Raw genomic sequence first — 27,398 nt, 5'->3', positions numbered from 1 at the left:
GTGCAGCCAGCACAGGCGACCACCAGCACCCAGCTGCTTGTCCACAGCCACACTGCTCCCCTGAGACCACCAGCACACCATCGCTCTGTGCCTGTCTGTGGAAGAAGATTCCTACTTTTATGCATGTGCAGCAGTGCACTAGTCCTAATTTTGCCTGAAGCTGGATCTCAGTGACAGTCTGAATATTTTTATTTTACTACTTGGGTCCTGTGGACTCTATATACCTCTGTTTTGTCTTCCACTCAGTGCCAAAGCATCATATTTTTTTACAATTTAGAAAGTCTTTCTTATTACTATGGAGATTGCACTGCTTGTATTGGTTATGTACAGTTAAATGGAAGAATGTGTTGGCAAGAAATCAGTTTTGATACTGGTGACACAACATGTGAAGTTGAACAATTTTTTTGCAAATATGTGTTTAACATAAATTATTTTACTTTCTGGCATGAATGCCTCCAAATATGCGATGCTAAGAGATCACTGAGCCTTTCTCCCTTTTTATTATTGTGACTATACCTTTCTCAAATTAGCTGAGATTTGCTACATTGTTCTGTGGTTGTCCGAACTTCATCTCTCACTTGTCTGTCAAAACAAAGCTGAAGGATCACCTGCTTGATCACATCACAGGACCAAGAGACAGAAAATGTCTAGGACTTTTTTAATGTATTTTGTGTGACCATTTAAACTGTATTCCTGGAAACATTTCCATTTCTTGACATGCAAAGTGGTTTGAACTGCCAACTTGCCTCATAGACAGTGGGAGTTTCTCTCTTTGAAATGCACACAAAGCACTGGAGACACCCTGCTAAAAGGTGACATTGAGGTGCAGTGTTTTAGTTGATACTTTTGGAGAATTCTGGGCCAGATTCCCTCACTTGCTGGACTTACCGAAGTCACTGGACTATGTGTGGTTGACCTACAGAGAAGTTTTGTTTAGTTTAGTAACCAATACCAGTAAATTGATGCAACTCTGAAGTGGATTGAAGTAACATGAGTACGAGTGATTATACTGATAGAGCTTATTTCTATAAATTTATCAAAACAAACTATTCAGCAGAGACATCTTTTATGCCAGTGTAACTGTGTCAGCACTAGCAGCTGTGGTCATTTAGCCATATTTATAAGTTCCTGGTGATTCACTTCTCTCTTCTTAAAGGGGCTAGATTCCAACCAACCCTGAATATTTTACACAAGACAATATTTGGTAACATAAGAATTCACTCTTAGGATTTTTTGCTGCCCCCTTGAAGTTTTCAAGTGACTACTTATAATTTTTTTGAGCCTCAGCAATTTTTTATATTTACTCATACAATGTGTGCAAACAATTAATCATTTTGCACACTAAGCAAAATCATGTTTGTGGTTTGAGACTTGAAATATGGTATCCCATCACCATAAAAATGTGTTTCTTTGTGATTCTGATCACTAATACAGCAACAGTTTACTGGTAGGGAAAGAAGAGCTGTAGTGTTCCACAACAGTGTGCTAAATGGATAAAATGGAAGCAAATTAACAGCATTGGAAGAGTAAAGGTAGTAATACGTAATATTCATCCTTCTACTTATCTTGCCCTGAAAAGATGAAACAAGTATGTGTTTGCCATTGTACCTGATGATACCTTGATCTGATGCCCTTGTATATGTGTTTTTTAACATAACAGTCCTTACGCAGAGATTTCTTCTTCCTGCGAGTCTCTGTTCTGCTCACTGCAATCCTGGCTGAGGATTTGGGGAGTTGCTGTCAAAATCACACCTGGTAGTGCCAGGAAACTCGCCTGTCCAGGAACACTTCTGGCACTGTTTAGTGAAGCAATGAGCAATTCCTGTCACCCTGCAGACATATCCCGTAGCAATTTTATCTCTGATGAAGACAGAAGAAGACCCTATTTTAATGAAGTCATCCGTGTAGTTGTTGCTTAGGTTGAAATCACCTTGGCAGGCTGTGCTGGTATATGATAAATTACTGTTTTGATGTGCCTCCTGATGCTGCTTTAATTATGAGCTAGCATTAGCAATCCCTTATCTGTCCATGAGAGAAACTGAAGAAGAAAGATAAAAGAATGTGTTCTAGTTCTTCAGTTTCCTAGTCTTGGTTTGGTTTTTTTTGTCCCTCATGGTGGCAGTAGGAAAGAGAGGGACTTAGCAGATCATGTAGGATCTAATACCCAAGAACTGCATATATCAAATGATTGCCTGTTTACTTAATGCTGCTTGAAGTATCCATGTGGAATCTCCTCCCTCTGTCCTCTGTAAACTGCTCCTGAGAAAGCCTTGCTGTATAGATACTAGGACAGAATTGTGTCCATGTGTGAACCTTCCTGCTTGGGCTTGAAAGGAAACTTTAAGCTTCATCAGAGGCGCCAAAACCAGAGGTGCTGGTCTGAGCACTGTGGGCACAGTGCAGCTGGCAGTAGGACCCATGGGAGAAATATTTAGTGCTCCCCTCCTCCACATTTTTAGTAGTCTTACACATCTCCATCTTCTGATGTAAATGGGTGAGATCTTTTTAACACATCCATATCAGATATCCTTTGGGAGGCAGTTGGTAGAACATCTTTTGCTGTTAGTTTCTTCCATCTATTTTCTTTCTATTCCGAGATGGCCTTTAGTCCCTACTTTGCTGTGCTGTCCAACAGCTGCTCTTCCATGATTATGTGCTTTTGCTTCCACTGTGTTGGTATCTCTTTCCTCTTGTGCCCATGCAATTGTTTTCTCCTCAGTTATCCATCCAAAATAGCTTTCTTTTTAGGAAGGTCCTTGTAAGTAAAAGTATTCTGCCAGCATAAACAAAAGCACATAGTTTTGTCACCTGCTCTGCCTTTTTGGTAAATGGTCTCTCTATGAGACCTAGACATCTCTGCTGCCTGAGCCAGCAGTCATCTTCTCACCCTGTTTGTAAGGACTTGGGGTTGCTATAGGTCAGTACAGGGCCATTTCTCGCTCTAATAAGGTACAAGAGATTCTTGTTATTTCTGGTACTTTTAGATAACCCTACACTGTAAGCATAACAAATACGGGATTATACTATGTAGGAAAAAACAATTTATTGCCTCTCATAAGTGGCCTGGTGATACAGGGGAAAGAGTGATGCCCAATTGTCCTGGAAAATTAACTGCTGGGTGCTGAGGATTGGTTTGATTTTTTGATTGTCAGGCAGTTAGTTGAACTTTCACTTACAGTTTTTGGTAAAGATTTGTGTTCTGTGCTTTGGTTCCTGTTTAGCTAAACCAGAAATGTGTGCCACAGATATGTTTTGTCGCTCAGACAACAAGAGCAGAGTTTGCATGGGTGAAATCCCTCACGCTTATTAACTTAGATACTTTTAAAGAGTAGGCTTTGTTAAAATCAGACTTCCTTTTGTTAGAAATATAAAGCAGTGAGAGGGAGAGCTTAGCCACTTGGGTGCAATCCTCAGCTCAAGGTATTGGCACATCTGAGGGTTGTCCCTGTCACCCAGTTAAATGACCCAGGCAGATGTCCCAGCCTTGACCCACTTCTGGAGTGAGCCTGTAAATCAGGAGCCTGAAATCCTTTCGTGTCTGAGGCGGCTTTTGCAAGGGTGTCTGCACATTGCTGAGGAGGCATTTCTGCTGCCTTCACCTGTCAGTCTGGAACTGAACACATTTTTCAGCTATTTTGTATACACCCAGTAATATAATTTTCTCATCCTGAGCCCAAAATGCTCTCTGAGAAGGCAATTGTTCCCCATGTTACTGAGCTCACAAACATGTCTGTTCCCTGTCCTTTGCTCGGATATTATAGCAAGGAGAGGATTGAGCTGATAATTCAGTTTTCTTGGCCACCTTAGTTTTCTAAGAGTTTTCTTAGTTTTATTAGGCAGTGGAGGAAAACAGCATTTCTAGGACATTTCTAGTCTGTTGACTACAAAAGGAGCACAGGGCAAACAGCTCAGGTGTGCAAGCCAGAGGTTGCTCTGGCCTCCTACACCTTTGCGGTAGCTGCAGCAGGGTATCTGCTTGTTGCATAGATTTTAACTTCTCTAGTACTTGTAAAATATTATAGACACTGTATATCTGTTACCTAAGTTACCTGTCATCACAAAATAAATAGTAAGGACCATGATTTTTTTCATGCATTCTTTATTTAATTCATGCTCTGCTATTGTCTTTCCAAACTTGATATAGTTAAGGGATATACACAAAGTACAAGAGGGTGCTTTATCTTCAGTTCCATTTTTGTTAAGACATCATGCAGATGCTGCTATATGTTACCTTTTTCACAGAACGGGGCTTAATATCATAACTCAACAACATATTAGTTTACATAAATTCCCTATAATACCATTATCCAGTTCAACTGTGAGGCAAAATCAGTTGAATACTGGCAGTCAGGAACACATTTTTCCCCCAGACAATGACTTGTGAGATACCTGTGAAAGTTTTACTGTAATCCATAGGGGTCCTGATTCCTGAGGAGAGACAGCGTATTTTCGGTGGTGGTTTGTGAGGTCACTGTCCTCAGCATGGTGGGCCGATCTGCTCATAAACCACCTACCATCACAGTTTACAAAACAGTGTTTCAGAGCGTAGATCTGATCGTTATCTGGTGTAAATTCATTCTTTTGAAATCTGTAGGCCTATGTCTGTTTATAATAGATGAGAAACTGGCCAAACACTGACACATACCACCAGTCCAACAACTGAAAAAGCAAAACTTTTTGTTTCTGTTGAAAAAAGCAGTCAAGACAACAAGCACCAGAAATTTAGAAAGTATGAAGTTAAACCTGAATCGGAGGGGTGGGGGGCGGGAACTGAAGCTTTTGAATGTGAGGAAGGCAAAAATAACTCTAGTTTGTCCTGACTGGTACAAGATTACCATCTTTGCATCTGGCACACCATAAACATTCATTATGGATACTGATTTTATGATACATTTCACATGGGTGTGACTCAGCCAACAAGTATGAGGCTTTCTCTCTGTGTTGACCTTTCTAATGAAAAAATAGGAGGTTATGATGTGGGACACATGTTTGAAAATGCTTCTCTGTGTCCCACACTTAGATAATTGGTCATTGCATCTCCTTTTGCTCCCAAACATCTGCTCTCACTACAGCTGTCCAGGATGTATCTCCTCCACATTGCCAGGGTGACATCTTTGCACATATAAATGCAGTGAAACTGAGGAGGGCAGGCATCCGGGTCCAACTTAGTCAAAAAAGAATTTGTCCGCTTCCTTCTCAAAGTAAATCAATTCAAGTTATCATGATGGTCGCTTATTTTCTCTTCCCAAGCTCTGTACATAGCAAAATAAAAACAAAAACCCCCTTTCTGTCTGTAGTCAATGTCTCTGTGTAACATTTTTATTTGCATACAGCTGACCTGACTCACTTCACTTCTGCTGTGAAAATTTTCCTTTTCCAAATCTCATCAGTGATCTTTTTATGTTTTAAGGCTCTTTTTTTGTCAAGCTTTGCTTAAGAGCTGTATTAAGAGGCTGCCCGGAGAATCTGTGGAATGTTGTCCACGGAGGTGACACAGACCTGGACTGGGGGTGACCCAGAGCCCTCAGCAGGTCCAGAGGGGCTGGGCCACAGTCCTCCTGGGATCCCCTCCAACCTGAGCTATTCTGTGCCTCTCTGACAGTTATTCAAGCTCTTATTAAACTCGCTGTAATCCTAATCTTTACCTTGGTCCTCTGATATTTAAGTCAAGACTAGAATCTCACTGCCACAGGCACTATTCTCCACTGCTAACCCAAGCATGACCAAAATTACCATAATAGACAGAGATTTTAAAATGCCACATTTTTTTTTTTTGGTGGCTTCCTATTCAGACCTGAGAAGTCAAAGGAATTAAGATCTCTTTGAAAACATAACCAAACCTCCACTGCATTTGCAGGAGCTGAGATGCTCTAGTTTTAACCACCCCCTGAAAACCACCTGCCCAATAACGAAACTTGCAGTAAATTTCCAATTGGGAGTTGATTCTATATATAAACTCCTAAAATCTGCTGGTTGCATGAGGTCTGTGGCTTGTCTTCCATAGGATGTTAGATTGCACTGTTACGCAGGTCTCTTTTTGCCTTCATATTTGTAGATATGCTACTTTTGAAACTGCTAACAGCTTTTCAGCTTTGCTAGCAGTAAGACAAACTGATTTCATTCACTAGAAAAAAATAGCAAAGTATTCCTTTTTTCTCAAAACCACCAAAAATGGGTATCTATTTTGTTACTAATCTGGTAAGTTATTATCCAGTTATAGTCCTATCAAAGACAGCTAAATGTTCCCAGGCTTAGTTTATCGGTCTGGAGAAGGTTATTATTTGATAAAAGAAAGAGGAAAGTGGGATAATTTTGAAAGGTGAATTGGAATTACACAGTTGAATTTATAACAGTTGCTGTGCAATAGCTGTAACTGAGTATCTGACGAAACAAACAAGCATGCTCTACATAAATAAAGGGGGAACAAAAGAATGTCACAATAACAAATGCACTGCGATGAGTAAAAGAAATGCATTTGTTACAAGCGAGTAAAACACGTAGTACTGCCAAGTTTATTTTCTCCGAGGGGAACACGCTGTGCACCCACCCAAAAGCCATATGTGCCACATCCAGCACATACGTTGGCACAAGAATCAGTTGTTCCCTAACATACCTGTTCCTGGCAGTCAGTGGTTATTTTTAGTATGAAGGGAGAAAGTCTCGCTTTGCGATTAGCTGAGAACAGAGACTCCATGGCTGTCAAAGGTTCAGCTGTTGGTGTGTCCTCAGCGGTTACCGTGGTGTGCGGGACTGCTCCAGCACTGGAGACTGTCCTGCCGAGGTCTCAGGAGGAGTTCAACCCCAGTCCTTTTGTTCACCACTTTATTCTGAAAAATATTTGATCTAAATAAGGTAACAAGCACCCTTCAGGCGGAGGGTCGGTGAGAGCAGGGGTCATGCGCCCTGGCCGCAGGCTGCACAACCGGTTCTAGAGAGCAGCTCCGAAATGAGGGCCGGGACTCCCAAGTCCTGCTTCTGGCTGCAGGAGGGAGAGGATGCGGTGGTGAATACCTTTGTGTGCAGGGAAATGTGTGGTTTTGTCTCCTGTGGGTGCTTTTGAAAATCTCTGCCTCTGGGAAAAAGTGTTGTTTATTTGCACAGTATTTTGACTGTAGTATTCAACTGCACTCAATGGGAATCCATGCTCCCTTGATAGCTGCTGACATTTTAATTTCTTTTTCCTGCTGCGTTCTCTGTATTTGAGCGTCTCCTTCTTCCCATTCCCTGCCTGGTTCTGTGCTAAGAGCTGCCCTGCCTCTCACTTTCCTATTTTGTTCCATACATAATCAGGAATGAAAAAAATGTCGTAATTGTCTACTGAGAGACATGACGTAATGCTCCAGCTAGATTAGTAGGGAAGGAAAATGCCCTCATCTCTAAGGATTTGGAAGAAAAAGCCCAATGTATTAATAGCATATAAGGTTAGGTAGGCAGGATCCGCACCTTAATTTATAGTAAATGTCAGACCAGACACAAAAATTTATCAAACATTTGAAATTTGAACCACCGCCACCTGTATATTTGATAAATTTAAAGTACAATAGATTATTAAGGGACAAAAAGTGGTTGAGGACAAGCTCTAGGGGTTTAGTTCATGTGTGCAGTGTGCCTCAGGTATCTACCTGTAGACACTAATCATCGGCTTTTCTTTATCACTGTCTTTCTGGCTGTGTTCCTGTTTTTGTCAATATGTATTATTTTACAATGACGTTCCCCCTCCAGGTTTACTGATGACAATAACTCAGCCCTTTTCCTGTGGTTTGAAATTGAAGTCTGGCTGCGAAAACCCTGAATTCATGCAGTTGCTGTTCTGAATCTCACCTATGATTTCATTTTGTTTCTCTTTCCAATCAGAAAATGAAGAGTTTGGCCCAAAGACGTCAGTCTGCACCATCTTTGATCTTTGTCAAAGCACTTAACAGATCTCGATCAGTCTCAAGGTGAGTCAGTGAGCTTTGCTGGCTGTACTGTTTTGCACTTTCTCAGCCCAAAACTTGAAATGTTTTTGAGCTATTGTCCACACCTGGTTGTCAACTACAATTCAGGCTGCTTGGTAGCTGCACAACTCTAAAGCCTGCTGAAAGATCTGATAGACCCAGCCCAAATGCCAGCTGATCCCCTGAAGGGGATTTCCTCGGTGCTGCCACACTAAGCTGTTTATACCCAACTGGGCAAGCAGAGCTGCTCCCCAGTGTGTGACCAGGCACGCAACACTTGGGCTGCTCAGTTCTAATTAATTTGTGGCTGGCAAAAGAAGATGAACATTTCCTACTTTCTGCTTTGTACACTTAGGAGTCGTTCTTGTGGGACTGTACAGTTTAATTTGAGCTGTGTTTCTGTCGTGGACCACTGCATGGTACAGGCTCTGCAGGGCTCTAGAAGCACCTGCTAGTTTAGGACAAAGCTGTGGGCCAGGATCTGGTGGTCACAGCCTTCTCCCATCCAGCACTGGCAGCTTGCAGGGCTGTGTATGTGGGTGCCTGCGGTTGTGAAGCACTCAGCATTTTTTGGTCTCATCTTCTGCCAGGATCAGCCTTTCCTCCTCTCTCCCTGCCCTTACGTAAATCTACCATAGAAATGGGCACTTCTGTGGAGCTTGTCCAGTGTCCAGCCACAGCCCCTGACCTGCCATTTGAACCACACTGCATATATAACTTTTGTCTTCCTGCACTGCAGTTCATTAGACTTTAAACTTACAAAACGTAAGTGTTTATCAAGAAGGGAACCATCTGGTAGGCTGTTAACGCTTCCAGCTGTGTAGAGCTCTTTACGAAGAAACATTATTGAGGGAAATTAAAGTATGGCTTTGTAAGGAATATTTTTTCCTCCTCTGTGGTGTGTTAAGTAATCAGTATGTGAGCTTTGGAAAGCTTTTTGTGTTTGATCTAACTAATACCTGGTTTCATATTTGTCATCATGGAGAATTCCATGGTATTTCAGAAAGCTGTGAAAGTATTCTGGGAAAACATCAGAGTTACAAAATAGGAAAGGAAAATGAGTTGAAACTACTTGCAGGTCTTTTTGCTGGCTATGACATAAAAGAGGAAACTTAGAAATGAATTCCTAGAGGCGTTTGCATCTTTTTTGTGTAGTCTAGTGGCCTGAGCCTAGGACTGAGAGCCAGCAACATGTATTCTGGTTCTGTCTGTAAAATTTCTTCTGTGTCCTCTCTCTGACTTTGATTCCAGGTCTTCAAAGTAACATGAATGGGTATTTTGTAACCCCTTCATAAGAATACTGAATTTGTTTAGATTGTCGGTATTACCTTATTTATTCTTCATTTGCTACTATGTCTTAATCATATTTGTAGCTACGTTCATAATTGTGATACCACCTTTCGGGCATTGATGACAAGTTCGTAACTGAGGCTGTGAAATTAGAGGTGGACTATTACTATAGGGAGTAATCATAACTGGAGAATACAGGGAACAAAAGATGGGATCTCTCAGCCCTTGGACTTTAGGCTTTCCTGAAGTTTATACACATGTGTCTCCATAATGTCTTCCTTTTAAGCTGTCTTAAGACTTGCTCCTTGATATTAAGAGAATGAGCTATATTCGATGCTTATATTTCAGTCTTCTGTCATTTGCCTGCTGGGGTTCAGACATGAACATTTTTCTTCAATTCCACTTCTATTTTTTGTTTGTTTGTTTTATTGCATGCTCTGTAAGTGTCAGAAATTGGTCATAGATGGAGGGACACTGAGTAGGATAATACTCCGCATGTACATTTTCACCTAAGAATTCTATGCTTTCTTAAGTGTAAATATGTCTTGCTTGTATAGCTCAGATCAGAATTATTTCCAGATCTGGCATGTGGGAGGATTTTTTTGGAAGGCCACTTGGCAGAAACTTTGTGGTGGAGAGGACTGAAGAGGGGAGAATGTTGCCTTGTTCTGCAGCAAGGGCAATGCTTTGCCTCCCTGACAGACCCTGCCGATTCCATGGCTGATGGATGTTGCTTCAGCCTTGTCTGTCCTCTGCCAGTGGTATGAAGCAATTTAGCTGCTCCTGTTCTGAAGTCTATGGCCATAGTGAGAGCTATTGGATGAAGTCTGAGTACTCCGGAGCCAAAGCAGGTGATTTTGTGGCTTCAAAATCTATCAGGTAGAGGGTAGCACTTTGGATGGTGTTTATTATTGCTCACAGGAGCAGTAATTCTCACCTATGCCTGACTTCCTTGTTTGGCTGTGCAAAACACATTCCTCTTCATCACCGAACTGATGGATGAGTTTGAACTTTCCACTTGGTTTGTTGTGTAAATGCTTAACTCTTGTGAAGTGCTTTCTCTTAAGGCAAGCTGAAGAGCAACAAAATTGCTTCGTATGTTTTCTAATCTCCTCCAAATGTTCTATCTCAGACCTGCCTTAGCTCTTAGATCCCTTTCTTGTAGACACAGCCAGCCTGCAAAATCCATTATTCTCCTCTGGCAGTGAACCTTAATACTAGGACTCTGTAACACTTACTTGTTAATGGTTGATTAATGACTTGTAGATAATAAAGCCCCTATCTGAAGTTAGCAAACATCTGTGAGGGATTTATATGAATCTTCTCACCTCAGCAGCTGGCTCACCTCAATATTTGTTGAAATTAATGAACAAGTGCAAAGTTTAAAAAGGCAGGAAATACTTAGAAGCACAAGTCAGTTTGTATTTTTATACCGCTTTATATGTCAGGTTTCCTTGGTTTATACACAGGGCACTTTCATAAAATGTGGTGGCACTCAATTTGGACAGACTTAATTTGGGACTTTTTAAAGTTTATTAATGGTATTTATTCAAAGAAACCATTGTGACATCTGGAGATGGCTATTTAGCATTCAGGGGATTAAGGATTTTAATGGCAGCGTTGCTGTAGCTGTGACGGTGTGAGGTTATGAGGCAAGATGATCTAACTGGAAAAAGCAGTCACTTGTTTGTGCCATTGTCCTCTTCTTCAGTCCTCAAAGAAAAGCAAATCTGAAAGTTTTGTGTGCTTAAAAGCTTGTCTTCTTTTTCTCTAGCTATATCATTTGGTTTAACAAAAGTTAAGCCTTCCTTACAAATCTTTCCTTGCCATGTTAGTCGTATAAAAGGAGTTACAAGATATTTGTCCTACTGAAGAATTCTGGGATGGCTGTATGGCACAGTGGTGCACAGATGTGCAGCCATGCTGTAATCCCTGCCTCGCTCAACTCTAACTCCAGGCAGCAGAGGAACATAGTAAACAGTACAGATATTATGGTGGAATTTGGGCATTTACCTCCAAGATACGAAAATATGCAGACTATTCACTACTTCCTGTTCTTGCTTCTCTTCCTTTTTTCTGCACAGTTTCTCTTTCCTCACAAAATATGATGAATAGGCATGTAAGGACTGTTTCACATCATCAGATGTCCTCTTTGGAAGCACTTTGAGCAAAGTTATTCTAGAAATACTTTGGAAAAGTAAGCTTTTGATATTTTTCTTGGCTGATACTCAGATGCAGGAAAAATAAGTTTGATTGTACCTTCATGAATGTGTATTAAATCAGTGAAGGATTTGGGTTAGTTATATTTGGCCCTGGACCTGTTTCGCAGTTGTAATTTTCCTCTTGCTTTTTCTAGGTGTCCTTTAATGAAAACCACACAAATTACTTAACGATGTACCTCAGGGCAACAGAAATTATGGGCTTGAAACAGAAATTTCTGAGGCCTGTATTTAAGCATCAGGTCTTGTCATCTCAACATAATCGATACAGAATAATGAAGACTTGTTTCAAGCCAAATTTTCAGCCTTTGTTCTTCTTTCCCTCAAAACAATTTTCACATGCGACAAAACCCAGGCTACCAAGTTTCTGCTCTGAGTCGGTGGACTTCTGCTCACATCTCAGATATTTCACAGGGACAGCCAAATTCTGGGCTGCAGCTGCTGGCAGCTTCCCCTTTCCTAATGTGTGCCTCACCAGATCTTTGAAAGTGATGTTTTTACATGCTGAAACTTATTAAGATAATTTCACAATTTCTGAGTCTGCATGACCATTTATAGTTATGTGTCTCTACACACTAAAGGTGTTAAAATATTGGTAATGAAACTACTCTTTATTACAGTGTGAAGCGTGTCTATGATGTTACTTCGGTGTAAGTTAGAAGCAGGGGCTGTTTTTTATTAAAAAACCCCATAATTTTAAAAAGGCTTTATGAACAAATCTCTGAAGATCCTGAAAAGGAAGTATCACAGTATCACAGTATCACAGTATGTTTGGGATTGGAAGGGACCTCAAAAGATCATCTAGTCCAATCCCCCTGCTGGAGCAGGAACGCCTGGGTGAGGTCGCACAGGAACATGTCCAGGCAGGTTTTGAATGTCTCCAGAGAAGGAGACTCCACAACCCCCCTGGGCAGCCTGTTCCAGTGTCTGTCACCCTCACTGAGAAGAAGTTTTTTCTCAAATTTAAGCGGAACCTCTTGTGTTCCAGCTTGATCCCATTACCCCTTGTCCTATCATTGTTGGCCACCGAGAAGAGCCTGGCTCCATCCTCATGGCACTCACCCTTTATATATTTATAAACATTAATGAGGTCCCCCCTTAGTCTCCTCTTCTCCAAACTAAAGAGCCCCAGCTCCCTCAGCCTTTCTTCATAAGGGAGGTGCTCCACTCCCTTAATCATCTTTGTTGCCCTACGCTGGACCCTCTCCAGTAGTTCCCTGTCCTTCTTGAACTGAGGGGCCCGGAACTGGACACAATATTCCAGATGTGGTCTCACCAGGGCGGAGTAGAGGGGAAGGAGGACCTCTCTCGATCTACTAACCACCCCCCTTCTAATACACCCCAGGATGCCATTGGCCTTCCTGGCCACAAGGGCACAGTGCTGGCTCATGGTCATCCTGTTGTCCACCAGGACCCCCAGGTCCCTTTCCCCTACACTGCTCTCTAATATGTAATTTCCCAACCTATACTGGAACCTGGGGTTGTTCCTGCCCAGATGCAGGACTCTACACTTTCCCTTGTTAAATTTCATCAGGTTATTCCCCGCCCAACTCTCCAGCCTAAAGAGTACCTAAAGAGTCATCCCCGCCTGACTTTATTATTTGGATTTTATGGCCAAAGAAGTTACAGGTAAAACTGAGGATTTCAGAAATTTCCAAGGTGTTTTTTTCCTTCTATACACAGAAGCAGTATTATGCCATTCATAAAGAGGCTGCTTTTCCTTCTCCTAACTCACAGTAAGTAATTCTGGCATGTTATCTTCCAAGGGTCCCGTGCCAAATGCTAAATATCCCAGATAACGAAGATCATATGTGTAATCTAGTAATACATTCCACTTGGCGCTCATCAAATACAGAGTGTTCCCAAAGTCTTGGACATTGTGTTTTCAGGGTTTTAGTCAGAAGATATGTGGATGATCCAAGCTATGTGACTAGATGAAGACGAAAATAGAGACTTTAATAAATGCAAATTGCCAGGAGGCCTTAACTGTCTCTTTTGCACAGGGAAGATGAGTATTTGGTGTTTCAGGCAAATCTGATTGCAGGGAGGAAGGGAATAAAAGTTCTTTGCAAGTAACTAACTTGTTAAGTAGGTATTTCAGTTGTAATCATTTTGCTCATTCTTAACTCGTTTCCATGGTAGCAAATAATTTCGCCTAGCAAGTTAATCTCCACAAGGCGTGTTTGGTTGGTGAGGCTCAGCACCTCAGTACGGTACAGGGGCGTTGCGATGGAGCACCTGCCACCCTGTTGTGCCACACAGCATTTTATTTACTAGCATTTTATTTACAGCATTTTATTTACCTCGCAGGATGAGGCCTTTATGTGCAGGTATGGACCCCTTGGCCATCCAGGCGGAGGCAGGTGTTGCTCTCACACAGCCCCCTGGGCACCGTGGCAGCATTTGTTGGAAGTGTGGAGCGGGGACGGTACCCACCCAGCTGAAGCCACCCTGTTGCCAGGGTGTCTGTCCCCATCGGTCCCCACAGCAGAACCTCTCAGGAAGAGGAGTGGGACCCATGGCTGGGGCCACCACAGCCTGGGCCATTGATGGTGCCATTGCTGGTGGCACATGGGGCATGGCGTGGGGCCACCCTGCTGCAGGGCACAGCCCTGGGATGGTGTGAGAGAGGTGGCACCTTGTGGCTGAATTTGAGGGTCTTTGAGAGACACAGGCTGCTATATTGTGCCTGTGCCCATTCCTGTGTGTGCCTTGCACGTATCATCAGCATGGGGTTTTGGCTCCGAAGCAGTTACACACCGCCAGCAGTGGTGGGGTGCGGAGGAATGGGCTCAAAACCATTACAGGAGGTACCATGGCCAGATACTGTCCCAGCCTCCTGCCATTTCAAATGCAGGTGGCACAGTGAGGGTGGGAGGGGGTTCCCTTGAAGGCTGCGGAAGGGAGGGGAGAGGATAATGGGGTAACAAGTCACTTTGAAAGTGGTGCCGTGAGCACTAGGGGAAGATTTACAGTGTTTGAGGCAGAAGTGCCTGACAGGAAAGCTAAAGCCCTGCCCCATGGCAGTGTTAGGTTAATGCTTGGACTCAATGATCTTAAAGGTCTTTTTCAACCAAAACAACTCTGTGGTTCTATAATTCTGTGGCTTACGAGAGGCTGAGTCGGGTGACAGGGGACCAGGTACCTAACGCTAGCCGTGCACCTGCACAACTGAAACAACATCTCTAAAGCCTTTCCCTGTGCCCTCAGCCACCCAAATGGCATGGCCACAAGTGATGAGGGCTCTAAAACTCCTTCATTCACCCTTCGGAAGAGGCGTGCTGTGGAAGGGAGACTTTGCAAGGCAGTCTTTCTGAAGCTGTAGGGCTCATGGTTTTTTTGGGAAGCACAAGGGCTGTCGCTGTGGTCAGAGTGGTTCCCCCAGGAGAAAATCAAAGTGGCAGCACCCTGGGGGCCACCCTCATCCAGCCCTCATCTCGCAGTCCTTTGTCTGACAGACTCCAATGCACTCAAGAATACAGAAGAGCCATTTAGAAAGAAAATGAAAGAAAGCAAGAAAGAGAGAAAGAGACAGAGAAAGAGAAAGAGACAGAGAAAGAGAAAGAGACAGAGAAAGAGAAAGAGACAGAGAAAGAAAGAGAGGGAGAAAGAGAGGAAGGAAGGAAGGAAGGAAGGAAGGAAGGAAGGAAGGAAGGAAGGAAGGAAGGAAGGAAGACAAAAGAAAATATTAATTACAGGCACCATTCATTTAATCTTGACTTGTGGTATTTCATAGCTTTTTCCATAAAGCTCCAGCTCCAGGAGTCATGTGGTTATCAAAATCACCGTTTCATTGGAAATTAAGTTTCTAGTCACCAGGATGTAGGGAAAATCCTGTTCCTAAAGACTCAGTTAACAAAGTAAATGAAGAGTTGTTTGCTTCTGGGTTTAGTTTTTAGGTTTAATTCAGCCTCACAATAGGATTTTTTTTCTGAGATTTTCTATTTTATTAGAAGTTTTCATACTTTAACATTTTATATTTAATCTGAATGGGCAGAAATTTCTGCTTGAGAATTTCCCCACATTTTTCCCCTCAGTATGTCACGTTTCCCTCTGTAAGGTAAGGATACATAAAAAAAACCAAAACCACTATTTTGTATCAAATTGCTCTTATTTTTTAAAAGAGCTGCACATAATTAAAATAACCTGTAATGATATTGTACAAGTTGCCATTTTTATAGTATTTCTAATTCATGCTTGATTTAAGCTAATTATGACACTGGAGTATTGTTTCCTTAAACAATGTGCTTGAGCACAAAAGTTATTTTAATGTACTAATAGCTGAGGATAAAATTTTATTAACTGTTAACAAGGAACAAAGTGAACTTTCTGAGGCCTCAAATGGCCTTTTAACTCAGAGATTGGCATTCCTGTCCCCCCGCTGTGTTATTTCTGTTTTGTTTTGTGTGTGAGCATGTGTGTGTATGTGTGCTTATGTTTGTTTTTGATAAAACCCATCAGTTCTTCATTTATGACATACAAACTGGCTTAAAGTGATGTTTGTACATCTGGAGATGGAAATGAGCTGCGGCTCTCAGAGATATGCTGCCTTTTTTATTAAAAGAAAAGGACTAGAGGTAACAAGAAGGAAGGCTTGGAAGCAGGGTTTTGGAGGGATTGGAGTTTAAATGAGGGATTAATTTTACAATAAAGGACTAATAGTTTAACACTAGTGCTTTAAGCCGATTCCCCTTTGGATAGAATTGTGACAGTTTTAGGACGAAGACAGCGAGGGGCACTGCTCGTCGGGATGAGCGCAGGGCTTTGCTTGTCCAGATGTCTCACTGCCCACATGTGCTTTTGGCTGCAGCCCGTTTTGGGGGCTTTTTGGATTAGGCCTTGAGGTCTGGCAGAATGCAGCTGTTGTCCAGCCATTGTATATCCCTGATTTTAGACAATAAAATCTTTGCCAAATGAGAGTCTGGCCAAGCAGTTTGGGCAGTGGCATACCTGAGGAAATCACAGACCGACTTGCTCAGACTGCTTTGTGATCGTTTATCTTGTGTAAACAAACAGAAAGCCTCTAATGATGTGCAGGCTGATGTGCAGCCTCTGGTGCTCTCACCTCTGACACAGGCCAGCATTAAATATGCATTGAACTCTCCTCCTGGCTGACACAACATTGCATCTCTTAGTCCAGTTGCTTCCTCGTGGTGTACAAAACTGCTGAATAGGAGTTTTTAATTGTCATGGGGGTAACAGTCTGCCCTTAGGCTTCTTCTGTGCCCATGTATTAAGTGTTTGAGGACTGGGGGCTACATCCAATAAATGGTATAAGCCTCAAGGGGAAGACACAGGAATAATTTCAGTACCTGGATGTAAAGCCATGACTTAAAAAACATCCTCTCAGTGGCTTCTTGCCCTTCCAAATGCTTCTGTTCTCTAGGCACTCTCCTACTGACCAGAGAGCTCCCCAAACAACTAAGAGTTGTGCTCTTGCACATCCCAGTACAGCACGACTGTTAGCAGCACTGAACGGGTCTGTGGCAAAGAACTAAGTGCTGCTCCATCCAGTAGTCCACAGACCCTATTTAACCCACCCGGGCAAGAGCAAGGCCCTCACAAAACCAGTTGCAAACATTGCTCTCTTTTAGACCTCTGAGTCCACTTTTCTTGAGTGTTTTTTCATAATTGCTTAAGGCAGTCGTGTCCGAACATGCAATATCAGGGCTGAAATGGGAAGGAGTCTGGCTCATTGGGTATTTTGGCAGGGAGAGGCCATAGTCTGTGTCGCAACCAAGGTTCGCACCATCTAGCAAATTTAGTGTAAGCTATGGTAGGTGTTTCTAGCCCATTCCTTCTGCAGGTCTCTACAGACCACCACTGCTCTTTACAAAACTCCTGGCCTCGAAAACGGTGCGCTTTCAATGGAAATTAAGCACCCACATTCAGCTCTCTGCCTCCTTAGACAATTCATCTTCTGCTTCCCAGAAGGGTGATGTAATTATGAAGAGAGGGTATTTGGAGTGAGTGGAGACTTCCCTTCGCCCTCCCACAGCTGAAGCTGGGCCACTGTGCAGGAGGACACGCAAAGCTCCTAGGACCAGAAATTTTCTGTTCACAGGAGTGAGCTTGGCTACATAGATGAATGGTAAAAGCACTTACCTGGGAGGGGAAAGGCCTGTGTCTCTTCCCAGGATTATTTTTGCATGTCACCCACTGACACATCCATGTTCAGCCTGCCCTGTGCCCTGGCTGTAAGTGGTTGTGAGCACTGAGATGAGTGTGCTGGTTTGGATCCTTGTGTGCTCTATAGGGACAGAGCACACAAGTATATCTAAGTATACTTAGTATATCTAAGATATATCTAAGTATATCTAGATATGCCCTAGGCCTTCATGGCAGGATTATTCAGAAAATGCAGAAAATAACGGTAAAGACCTTCACCTGAATGAATAAGCGGAGCTGAGGTGTTTTCATCCACTTTCCTTCCCTCTCTTTCCTCTGCATGTTCTGGTAGCAAAACTGCATCCAATATTTTGCAAGGCGTCTCATTTTATCAGAGCTCCTCTGGAAACACATTTGGTTGCTGAGCCCCTTGGACTAAGCATCCTCACACTTATTCTCCTCAGTTTTGATGTCCAAGAGCAGGACAGGTTTCCCAGTGGCTGGTGTGTCAAGCATGTCATGCGTTTCAGCAAGGAGGTCACTAATCAGACATGGGCAAGCTCTTCTGGTATGTCAAAGGCTCAAATAAATCATGGGGAAAAACATAATCATGTGAAAGGCTCTTGTGTTTCCCCCTCCTCCAGGCTGCTGTTCTTTGCAGGTAACTAGCCTGTGCCTACTTCTCCCTTATGTAATTACCATCAATGCAGGGATGTGGGAAATCCTCTAACAGCTTTTCTCCCCAGCTCAGATCACTGGTGGAATAGAAACCTCTGACTAACCTGCCTGAGTAGCTATGAAAAAACTTATTGACTATGCAGGCAGTTTGTTATAGGAGAGCAAACAGGTGCATGTGGTTGCAACTAATTTGTCTGCTGGCTCTTCATAAGGAATCTGGGTCATTACACTTGCAATAGCTGGCAGCGACAGGCATATCAAGTAATCTCTTCAGTGTAATAGGATAATTCCTGTGTTGTAGTACTAGTATCAAAATATGGTTTAAAGCCCTTGAGGCAAACCAAAGCCAGATTTGTTCTGTTACAGCTGGGACAGGTGCACTGAAGTGACAATCCCGACTTCCATGCAGCACCTGTGTTGGTCATCCCTGGTAGGGAAGTGGTTCTTAACAACTTAAGCCAGTACAAGGGCTGGGCAGATCCTCCCTTTCACATCTGCAACGGAGCTTTGTGGAGTTCTCCCCACGTTGCCCCACAGCTGTGGGGACACGGGCAGGGCTGGGCAGCAGCGGCTGCAATGAGAGCTGCAGCTTGTGGCAGGATAAAGCGTGGTGAAGGGGCTTATCTTTTAAAGGCAGTACTTGTGGCTATTTATAGGTCACTTTGGATGTGATTACTTTGTTTATAATCAGTGAATATTCTCTTGAAAAAGAGCAATCAGGGAACAGCAGCTAGTGGGTTCCAGGTTTGCTTTACCTGGCCATATATTTGAAGTCTTACCCTGTTTTGAATGCATTTGTTTTTCTTAAAACTCCTTTTACCTAACGGTACGCTCTACCCAGGTGGCATGAGCCAAGGAAGAAAAGAACCTAGCTGAATTACTTCTTGAAGAATTGGAAAATCAGAGGCTAAAGGGGAGTGACTGTTGAGTAATGATACCTTGAGAGGCCGTGAGCTGCCCCTTGGTATTACCTGATAACTGAGGTGACTGACAGGCAATAAACTTATGCAGTCACCTAGAAAATACTGTTTCCATGTTAAAAAGACATGGTCACACAAGAGCCTTTTTCTTGCCTGTCTACAGTCCTTATAACATGTAGCTGCAGAGGACAGGGCAGGCAGAAGCACGCAGGCTCACTAACAGCCATACCTGAAGGTCCAGAACAGATTTCTAAAGATCCACATGCAAATCTTTTTACCTCATGTGTGCTTCTGCTCAAAATCACCTGTTTCTGCACAGATCTGCAGCATGTCCTGGCTATTTTTGGCAGCCCAGAATTCCTGATATTACATGACCTGTGCTAAACTCTCGTAATACAGTTTGCAAGAAGATATTTGAAACCCCCTTTTGAAGAAAGGTTAGTTTTGTCCATGAATTAACTCAAAATCAATGGAGTTGAGCTAGGCTTTTAAACGTCCTAATGGTGATTAAGTGGGATTAAATGTCTCAACTGTGACTGCTGCTTCCCCCCAAAAAATGAAGGTAGGGCAGAAACCTTATCCCTTCAGGCTACTGAAATAATACTGGAACCTTCTAGGAGGACATGAGTGAAACTGAGATCCCTGAGTTCTCCCTGTATAGCTGCTTGGAATGGGTAGAAAGGAACCGGGGTGGAAGTGGCAAAGGTAGCCTGTGCCTTCAGACTTCTTGTAGGCCATGGGAAGCTCCAAAAAGCTTAGACAACCATGGTGCAGAGCTGCAGTGCTGGGGTGTTAAGTTCTGGCCTTTTTTTTTTCTCTTTCTGTTCATCCTAACTTTTTTTTTGTCTGAACAACATCTTTGCTGGGGTAGACAATGCCTGGAATGACATTTCCCTGGTGCAACTGGAATGGGAGAGTAACTCAAGGTGGTGCTGCTCTGTCACCCAGTAAAAATGATGGGGAACTGCAGTGGGGAACAGAGGATCGATTCTTCCAAAGGCCAGAAAAGGTTTTATTGACTTCTACATATGAATATGTAGAAGCTCCCTCAAAGCTCACCCCTGCTCAGGGGGTCTTGGACCAAAACCCCTTGGGCTTGTTGTTTGCTAGCAGAGCTGTATGGCAGATCTGGAGGACACCCACATTACAAGAGCTTTTCAATGGGATTTAAATAACTTACACTAAATTATTTTCTGGTGAAAATAGGCAAAATATGACTGAAACGTGTGGTGCTAATTTATACCAATAAAGAATTTTGCCCTTGTGCTAGATTTTCAGAGTAAACACCTTGTGGTTGTTTGTGAAAATAAAACAAAAAACCTTGGAAGCAAACCAAACCACAAGCATGTTTCCTGTCTCCAGCCACCACACTGTAGTACATATTTGCTCTGCAAAGAATATTGTCCTTTTGGCTATGTAGAAATGACTTAAGTGCAGCTTGTTTTCAGTTAAGCTGCCAAGCTTCCATCCTGAAATGTGTGAGGATTTTTTTTTAATGATGCATTTTACCCTACAGCTATGTGATATTTTACTGCAAGTCTTAATCATTTACTGATTTTTGGAAGACTACAGAAAAATAGTACAGTTACGTGCCTCAACACCTTGAACAATTAGTGTAAACCATGCTATTAATCATTATAGTTTTAAGAGTTTTAATAAGAGTTTGACATCATGTAAAGATTATTTCAGATACTTACAAACCAGTTTTTAGAATCCTAGAATAATTCAAGTCAGATGGGGCTCTCAGCAACCTGATTGAGTTGAAGATGCCCCTGCTTATTGCAGGGGGGGTGGATTAGATGACCTTTGAAGGTCTTTTCCAACCCAAACTATTCTGTGATTTTCTCAGTGTATTTTGAATTTAAATGTGTACACTGAGTTTTAGAGGCAGAGGACTGATACCTAACTTCCTACATATAAGTGACAGACCTGATTTCTGCCCTAACATGTAAATTTATCTCTATATCTGAGCAAAACCTGCTCCCAGTCACTATCGATATTAATCTTCCTTCCATTTGCCCGGCTTGTTCTTGCCGTGTGTATGCTGGAGAGGGGCTTGCAGTGCGTTTTGACCTGAGGGCTCTGTGCCCGCTCTGGGACTCGCTGTTGGACTGAGGTGCAGTGTTTTTGGGTGCAGCGTGCTGGGGTGCAGGCACTGCCAGGGGCAGGGCAGGACAGCCCTGGGCACGTTCTGTCAGACCCACGGGCACAGTCCACAAGGGAGAACACAGGGCCGCGAAGGGACTGCCTCAGGTTTGTTCAAATATATCACTCCTAAAAAAGGAATTGCAAACAGTAAAGCACAATTATAAAGCAGGAGCAGGCATTTTAATACTTTGTAGCTAACGCCCTTTGAAAAACTGGGCAGATCTCACTTGTTTTGTTGTATGAAAGCTACTGTACGCGATGGTGATGGCCTAAGGGACTTTAACCGAGTGCTGCAGAAAATAGACTTGCTATTTCTGGAATGCTGTGCTGTTTTCACAAAGTGCTGCTTCAACTGTATAAGATTTTCCATAGATAACAGCAAGCAAACATGCCCAGCATCCTTAGAAAGAAGCTCCCTTAGCATAGCAGGGATCAAGTTGACAGCAGATTTTCAGAAACGGGTTGGCAGCCCATGTGATTAAAGGAGTTTTTTGCTTTTCTATCCAAGTTCCTTCTATAAATAGTCAGTGTAAGATTACAACAGCATACTAACTTTGTGTTGGCCCATATCTTACCTACCACCTTCCTGGAAAACATGCCCACCCTCCAGGCTGATGCTTTTTGTGCTTACTTTCACTCTCCAGGTATAATTATTATTTATTAGAATAAAGTGCCATACAAACTTAGATGAAATGCATGTTCAAATCATGAGGAGTGGATGTGGGAAGATCCTGAGCACGTGGGTGACTCGCCGAGGGCACTGGTCGTGGCTGGAAAGCGGTAACAGTAGGGAGTAGTTAGCACCTTAAAATGCAGAAGATTTTATATATATACATATATATATATATAAAATCTGCCTGTCTAAATAGGGCTCTGAGCTGCAGATTGCTCTGTGTGGGTGAGCCTTGTCTGCGTGGAGCCTCGTTCATGGTGAAAGGAGCTGCAGGTGCCAGCCCTGAAGCCAGCAGGTCTTTGCATGGCCGTGCTAAACAGGTGGTGGGGACAGGGCAGGCTGGGCTGAGCAAGTCATGAGAACCGGGCACGGCTTCTGGCATCCCTGTTTTCAGCTCCTTACTCTGTCTATACATGGTTTGTGAGTTTGTGGCAAGCCAGAAGCCATGTCACAAGCACATCTCCAGTTAGATAGCGTTAATGAGCAGAACCATGTAGTGTCTCCCAGTTTCTGCCCCCTTCCCTCTGCAGCTGATTTGAGCAAATGATCAAGCATCTACCTTGGGCTTTGCTTGTTCTACAACTGTTCTTCAAAGACAAAGTTCCTTGCTGATAAATTTCGGAAGCAGATCTGCTGTGTGTAGCCTCCTTGCTGTCCCCAGCCTTTCTAGCATGGGGAGTGACTCTTCAAGCCTTGTGCTTTAATAACCTGTCATCATGATAGAGGCATCATGAACAGGACCTTCTCCATTGTCTTGTGTTCAGTCCCAAGCATGGGTATTTGGTTTCAGTGTTCAAGAAATGCTCTTCTTTCACTTTGTTTTTCACTGTTCTCTGTTTGAATATAGATTATGGTGATCTGTTATCATGATTTTGAGTTTGCTAAGATACCGGTACCAGTCACGTCCAAACTATCATTTATGATGAAATTATATATTTATTGAAGTCCTGAAATGTTAATATTGCACTTGAGTGCACTATAAGCGAGGCAGATCAGTACTCACTGCTGTGTTACAGGTTTGGGGTTTTTTTGCCACCTTATCTCGGAGGAGACAAGGAGTTCTTGCACACCAAACTGGAGCTCTTTTCTTTTGGTTCATTAAAGAATTGTTCTCAATACTGTATTACGTTAATTATCTTGAGTACAAAATACCTTCTAGCCACACAATATGGGTAATATGTCTAATGTGTTAAAGGATTTCCAGAAGTAAACCATCTTGGCTTCTAAGCTCCAGTTAGCAGGGCCTGCCTCATTAGTAAAATATGAAACAAGCATCTATTAAGCTGCTGTTGAAGTTCTTTCTCACAGGATTTTTTAGGAGCTTAAGGGTCTGAGTAGGAGGCACAGAAAAAAAGTGCAAATATTGTACCTGATTTCCAATATAAGCTCTATTAAGAAAATGAAGGAACTTCTAGATCAGGATTGCTTTTGGGGGTATGTCTGCTGGCCACAAATCACATGTCCTCCCTGGCTGATAAATCCATTTTGGCAAAAATCTGTAATGTGGGCTGGGCTGTAGACATTTCTTACTGTGCAGACAGCTGCTGTTTTCACTGCCTTTGAAAGGATGTGAGTAGCTCCTGCTTCTCCCAGCGGGTTGCTCTAGGCCAGTGCTGTGACTCAGTCATGGTAAAGTAAATGCTTTACTGGGAGACACTGAAGTTGGAAATTCCTGGGCTTGATTTTTCCTAAAAGATAAATTGCTGGTTCCTTAGAGCCATCCAAAACTGGCCTTTGAGATATACAAAATCAGTGTGTTGTCTCTGAACACCATGAGGGAGGTTGTCAGGTGCTCTGCTTGGTGGCCTCTCCAGCCTGTAGCCAAAACAAGGTTAGGTTTATGCTGCAAGCTCTACATGTGTAGGCTCGAAACTGGAAAGAGCTTCTGGTCCTCACCTGGGCTTCAGCACTGGCATGAACACACAGGCAGTATTTTTGGTTATGGTACCCATGTGTGAAATTAGTATAGGCTAAGCTGTTCACTCTCAGAGGAATCTAGAAAGATATGATGTGTGTTTGACAGACCATGTGCAGCCTCTCACAGGGCTGGGCTGACTCAGATTTCAGCCTTTTGAACAGCCGCTGCTTTACTGCTCTGTTAATGAAAAGGTGCATTTCTCACCTACCTCTTGCAAAGGACTTCAGAGGCTAAAGAGCAAAATGATGGTTTATTTCAGTAGGTATCAGTGGTGCAGAGAGCAGTTGTGCTGCATCATTAGAGGAAATCAATTTCTGTGGCTGCAGAGATACCATCGGTGGAGAGAAGTTCTGGCAGAGGGCAATAACCAACACGACAGAGTGAGATTTAGGATGGTGCATGAGCAGTCTGTGAGAGGGATGTCGGAGAGCTGAGACACCTGTAATAGCTCATTCCAGCTTGGGTACCTTGGAACAGATTGTTCCCCTGAGGCATCTCATAGCTTCATCTAAATCACAGATAGTCTGAAGTCATCATTGACTGAAATCAAGGGAAAGCTTTTGGATCATGGATTTAGTGACCACTTACCATGTGCTGTTACACTCTCCTTTGGGAAGTATGATTTCTTGCATTATTTTCACTACAAATAGGGAATAAAGCTGACATCTCTATATACCAGGGATAAACTTTTGGGAGTCATGCCATTCAGGTATCAGTTTTACTGAGAAACCCCAAGAAAGCTCTGGAAGGGGAGGAAGAAGTATTTTTTGTGCTCTTGTGGTTTCTGGTAAATACAGGATTGATGAAGTGAGCAGTGATGTGTTTGCTTTCACACTGAATGCAACGGGGATGTATTTTTCAGTGTTTGGCTGACTTCTTCGGATTTCGACTTCATATGTTACACCTGAAAAATTGAAGAGTTCTTTTAAATCATTGTGTCTTTTAAATAGGCACAAAATGCCTGTTTTGATTAGCTTGAAAAAATAATAGGTGTAAAAATTTAGACTCTGGAAATGCCAAGAGAAAAAGCTTCAATTATCTTTCTAAGAATTTCAGCCAGAACAGTGATTTTATTCTTTTCCTGAATAACTCAAGAATATCTCTGTATATATCCTCAAATTACAGAATTTACTCCATGGAAATTTCAGACCCCCAAAATAGTACTTTTAGGAAGAAATGTCCAGTTGATACTAGGGAGTTATGATGGCAATGCTGTCTAAAGATCAGTATCAGTCTTGCTTCTACCAAAGTGGAGCATGGCTGACTGCTGACTCTGCAGGATATCCCCAGCTTTTGGAAATCAGCTAACATTTTTTTCTTAACAGACCCAGATGATGGCTTTTCTTCTGTCCAACTAGAAAGATGTTACTTGGTGGGATTTTTACATGTGTTAATCGTAGAGTGACTTTTAGAGAAACACAGAGAAGTCCCTAAATCACTTTTACTTTTTAAATTGTATGAGAAATCACACTGACTTAAGTACTGAATTTTGCATAATTCTATTAAAAGGAATTTTCAAAGAGTCAGTATTTGAGTGCTTAGCACTTTTTCAAAATTAGAGCCATTTAATGCTAAGAAAAATCAGTGAGCCATTAAAAACTGAACTCCAGAAATACCTCTCTTACATAAATCCTTGTGCCTGAGGGTATAGTTGATCTGCATTTTCTTCAATGTAGCAAAACTTGGGCTTCATTCATGTCTTGTAACAATGGAACATTAATTGAGAGGATCAAAAGCGTGCTTTCCAAAAGCCATTTTTGTCGCTACTGGTGAATTTCCTCCATTTTCCTTCATCCTGGGGCTTTGGAAGGTTCTGGTTGAATTAATGGCTTTGATATTTTTCTGCTTTGTTTCAAAGGAAGAAAATGTTTTCGCTTTTTTTTTTTTGATCAGGCTTATTAGGTAAACTCTATTAAAGTATGCGAGAATGCTTGTTAGAGCTCAGATCACAGAGAAGCTTGAAAGGCATTGGGTGAAAAGGCAGATTTTGTTAAAATAACTGATTTCTGTTATTGCATTTTCCCGTTCTAAAATCAAGTCAATTTGCTTGACCCTGTTGGCATTACCAAACCTACTGCACCTTCATTTGCTTACCTGCATGACAAAGATTTTGCTTAGTTTAATTTGAGAGGTTCCTGTGCTTACAAATCAGGATGTAGAAAATGTACACATGGGAATAATCAAATAGAGTTGCCTATATGGAGACACAAGAGTCTGACCCTGCAGGAATGTCAGTAAGGGAATGCACTTCAATAGAATTTTGTGAATGTTTCTGCTGATTTGGTTATAGCAGTGTGACATGAAAGGGTTTTTTCTAACTGTTGTTGTTACTGTGTTAACATATAAGTATTTCCCTGACTTCACCTTTGAGGTAAAGGCCGTGCACGGCTTTCACACAGGTGGACTGGTCATCATTCCTGATTTCTGCTAAATTTCTGTGCCCAGTGCTGCTAGGGCGTTCATGAAATTGAGTCCCAGTAACCTATCAGTTGCTGAGAAGCTGGTGAATTCCCAGTCCCACAGATGCAGCAGGGTAGGAGAAATGCTTGCTGTTCCCGACTCCCATTGCTGGCCACACAGTGTGTGTCACTGTTGAGCTGGACCAAAACTCCCCTCTCTGCTCTAACCTCCACACTCCTGGACACCCTTTCTGCTTAGGAATGATCAGGGAACTTCAGGTTTGCATTATTCATTCTGAAAGTCCTTCTTCTTTCTCTCTTCCCTGAAGAGGTAGGTAATGAAAGACAAGATTAAAACACAGTTTAAGACAACTTAAGTTGAGGAATTCTTTCACAAACTCAGGCTCCCAGCCAGAAAGGGGAAACCAAGGCCAAACAGGGCTCTCCCCAGCAAGTAGAGATCCTCACCAGCTCCTTACAGGTCAGTGAAAGTGTGTCCTGCTAATGTAGGCCAATCTCAGAGCTTATCCTTTCTCTCCCAGCTGTCAGGATTTCCTAAATAATTTCCTGAGTAATCCAGCCACAGGCATCAAGGAGAGGAGGGTTGAGAATCATCCAGGCTCTAAGAGAGGTACAAGAGGGTTTATGACCTTCTTTGTAGGTTTCATTTGTTCACTCTTCTCTCATATCTATCCCATTTGTTTTGTGACTTTCACAGTATAAGGTCCATTTATTTTCCCAGGAAAGTCCTTAGGTGTTTGTCATCTATTCCAGCAGGACCAGGAATAAACTATAATTGCAAAGCTGCTCACTTCAGCCTTTCCTTGCCAAGCTGATCCTTACAGGTTTTAGCTTTTTCTTTTTCTTTTTCTTTCTCTTTCTCTTTCTCTTTCTCTTTCTCTTTCTTTTTCTTTTTCTTTTTCTTTTTCTTTTTCTTTTTCTTTTTCTTTTTCTTTTTCTTTTTCTTTTTCTTTTTCTTTTTCTTTTTCTTTTTCCTTTTCTTTTTCTTTTTCTTTTTTCTTTTTTTTTTCTTTTCCTTTTCCTTTTCCTTTTTTTTCTTTTAACAAGAAAAAACAAGTAAATACATTTGAATAAAAATTGAACTGAT

The 27,398-nt window shown here is 42.3% G+C and overlaps 1 protein-coding gene across 2 annotated transcripts in view; it reads left to right on the top strand.

Annotated features, from left to right (window-relative positions):
• ARHGAP20 (Rho GTPase activating protein 20) overlaps positions 1–27,398 on the top strand; it is a 64,442-nt gene that overhangs the window by 2,284 nt on the left and 34,760 nt on the right. For both annotated transcript variants that reach the window (XM_065049187.1, XM_065049180.1), the window contains exon 2: positions 7,855–7,940. In XM_065049187.1, the coding sequence (XP_064905259.1) occupies positions 7,855–7,940 (86 nt within the window). The remainder of the gene's footprint in view (positions 1–7,854; positions 7,941–27,398) is intronic.

This window comes from Columba livia, chromosome 1 (assembly GCF_036013475.1).
Source record: "Columba livia isolate bColLiv1 breed racing homer chromosome 1, bColLiv1.pat.W.v2, whole genome shotgun sequence".
Lineage (NCBI taxonomy): Eukaryota > Metazoa > Chordata > Aves > Columbiformes > Columbidae > Columba > Columba livia.
This window is presented reverse-complemented; position numbering and strand designations above follow the sequence as displayed.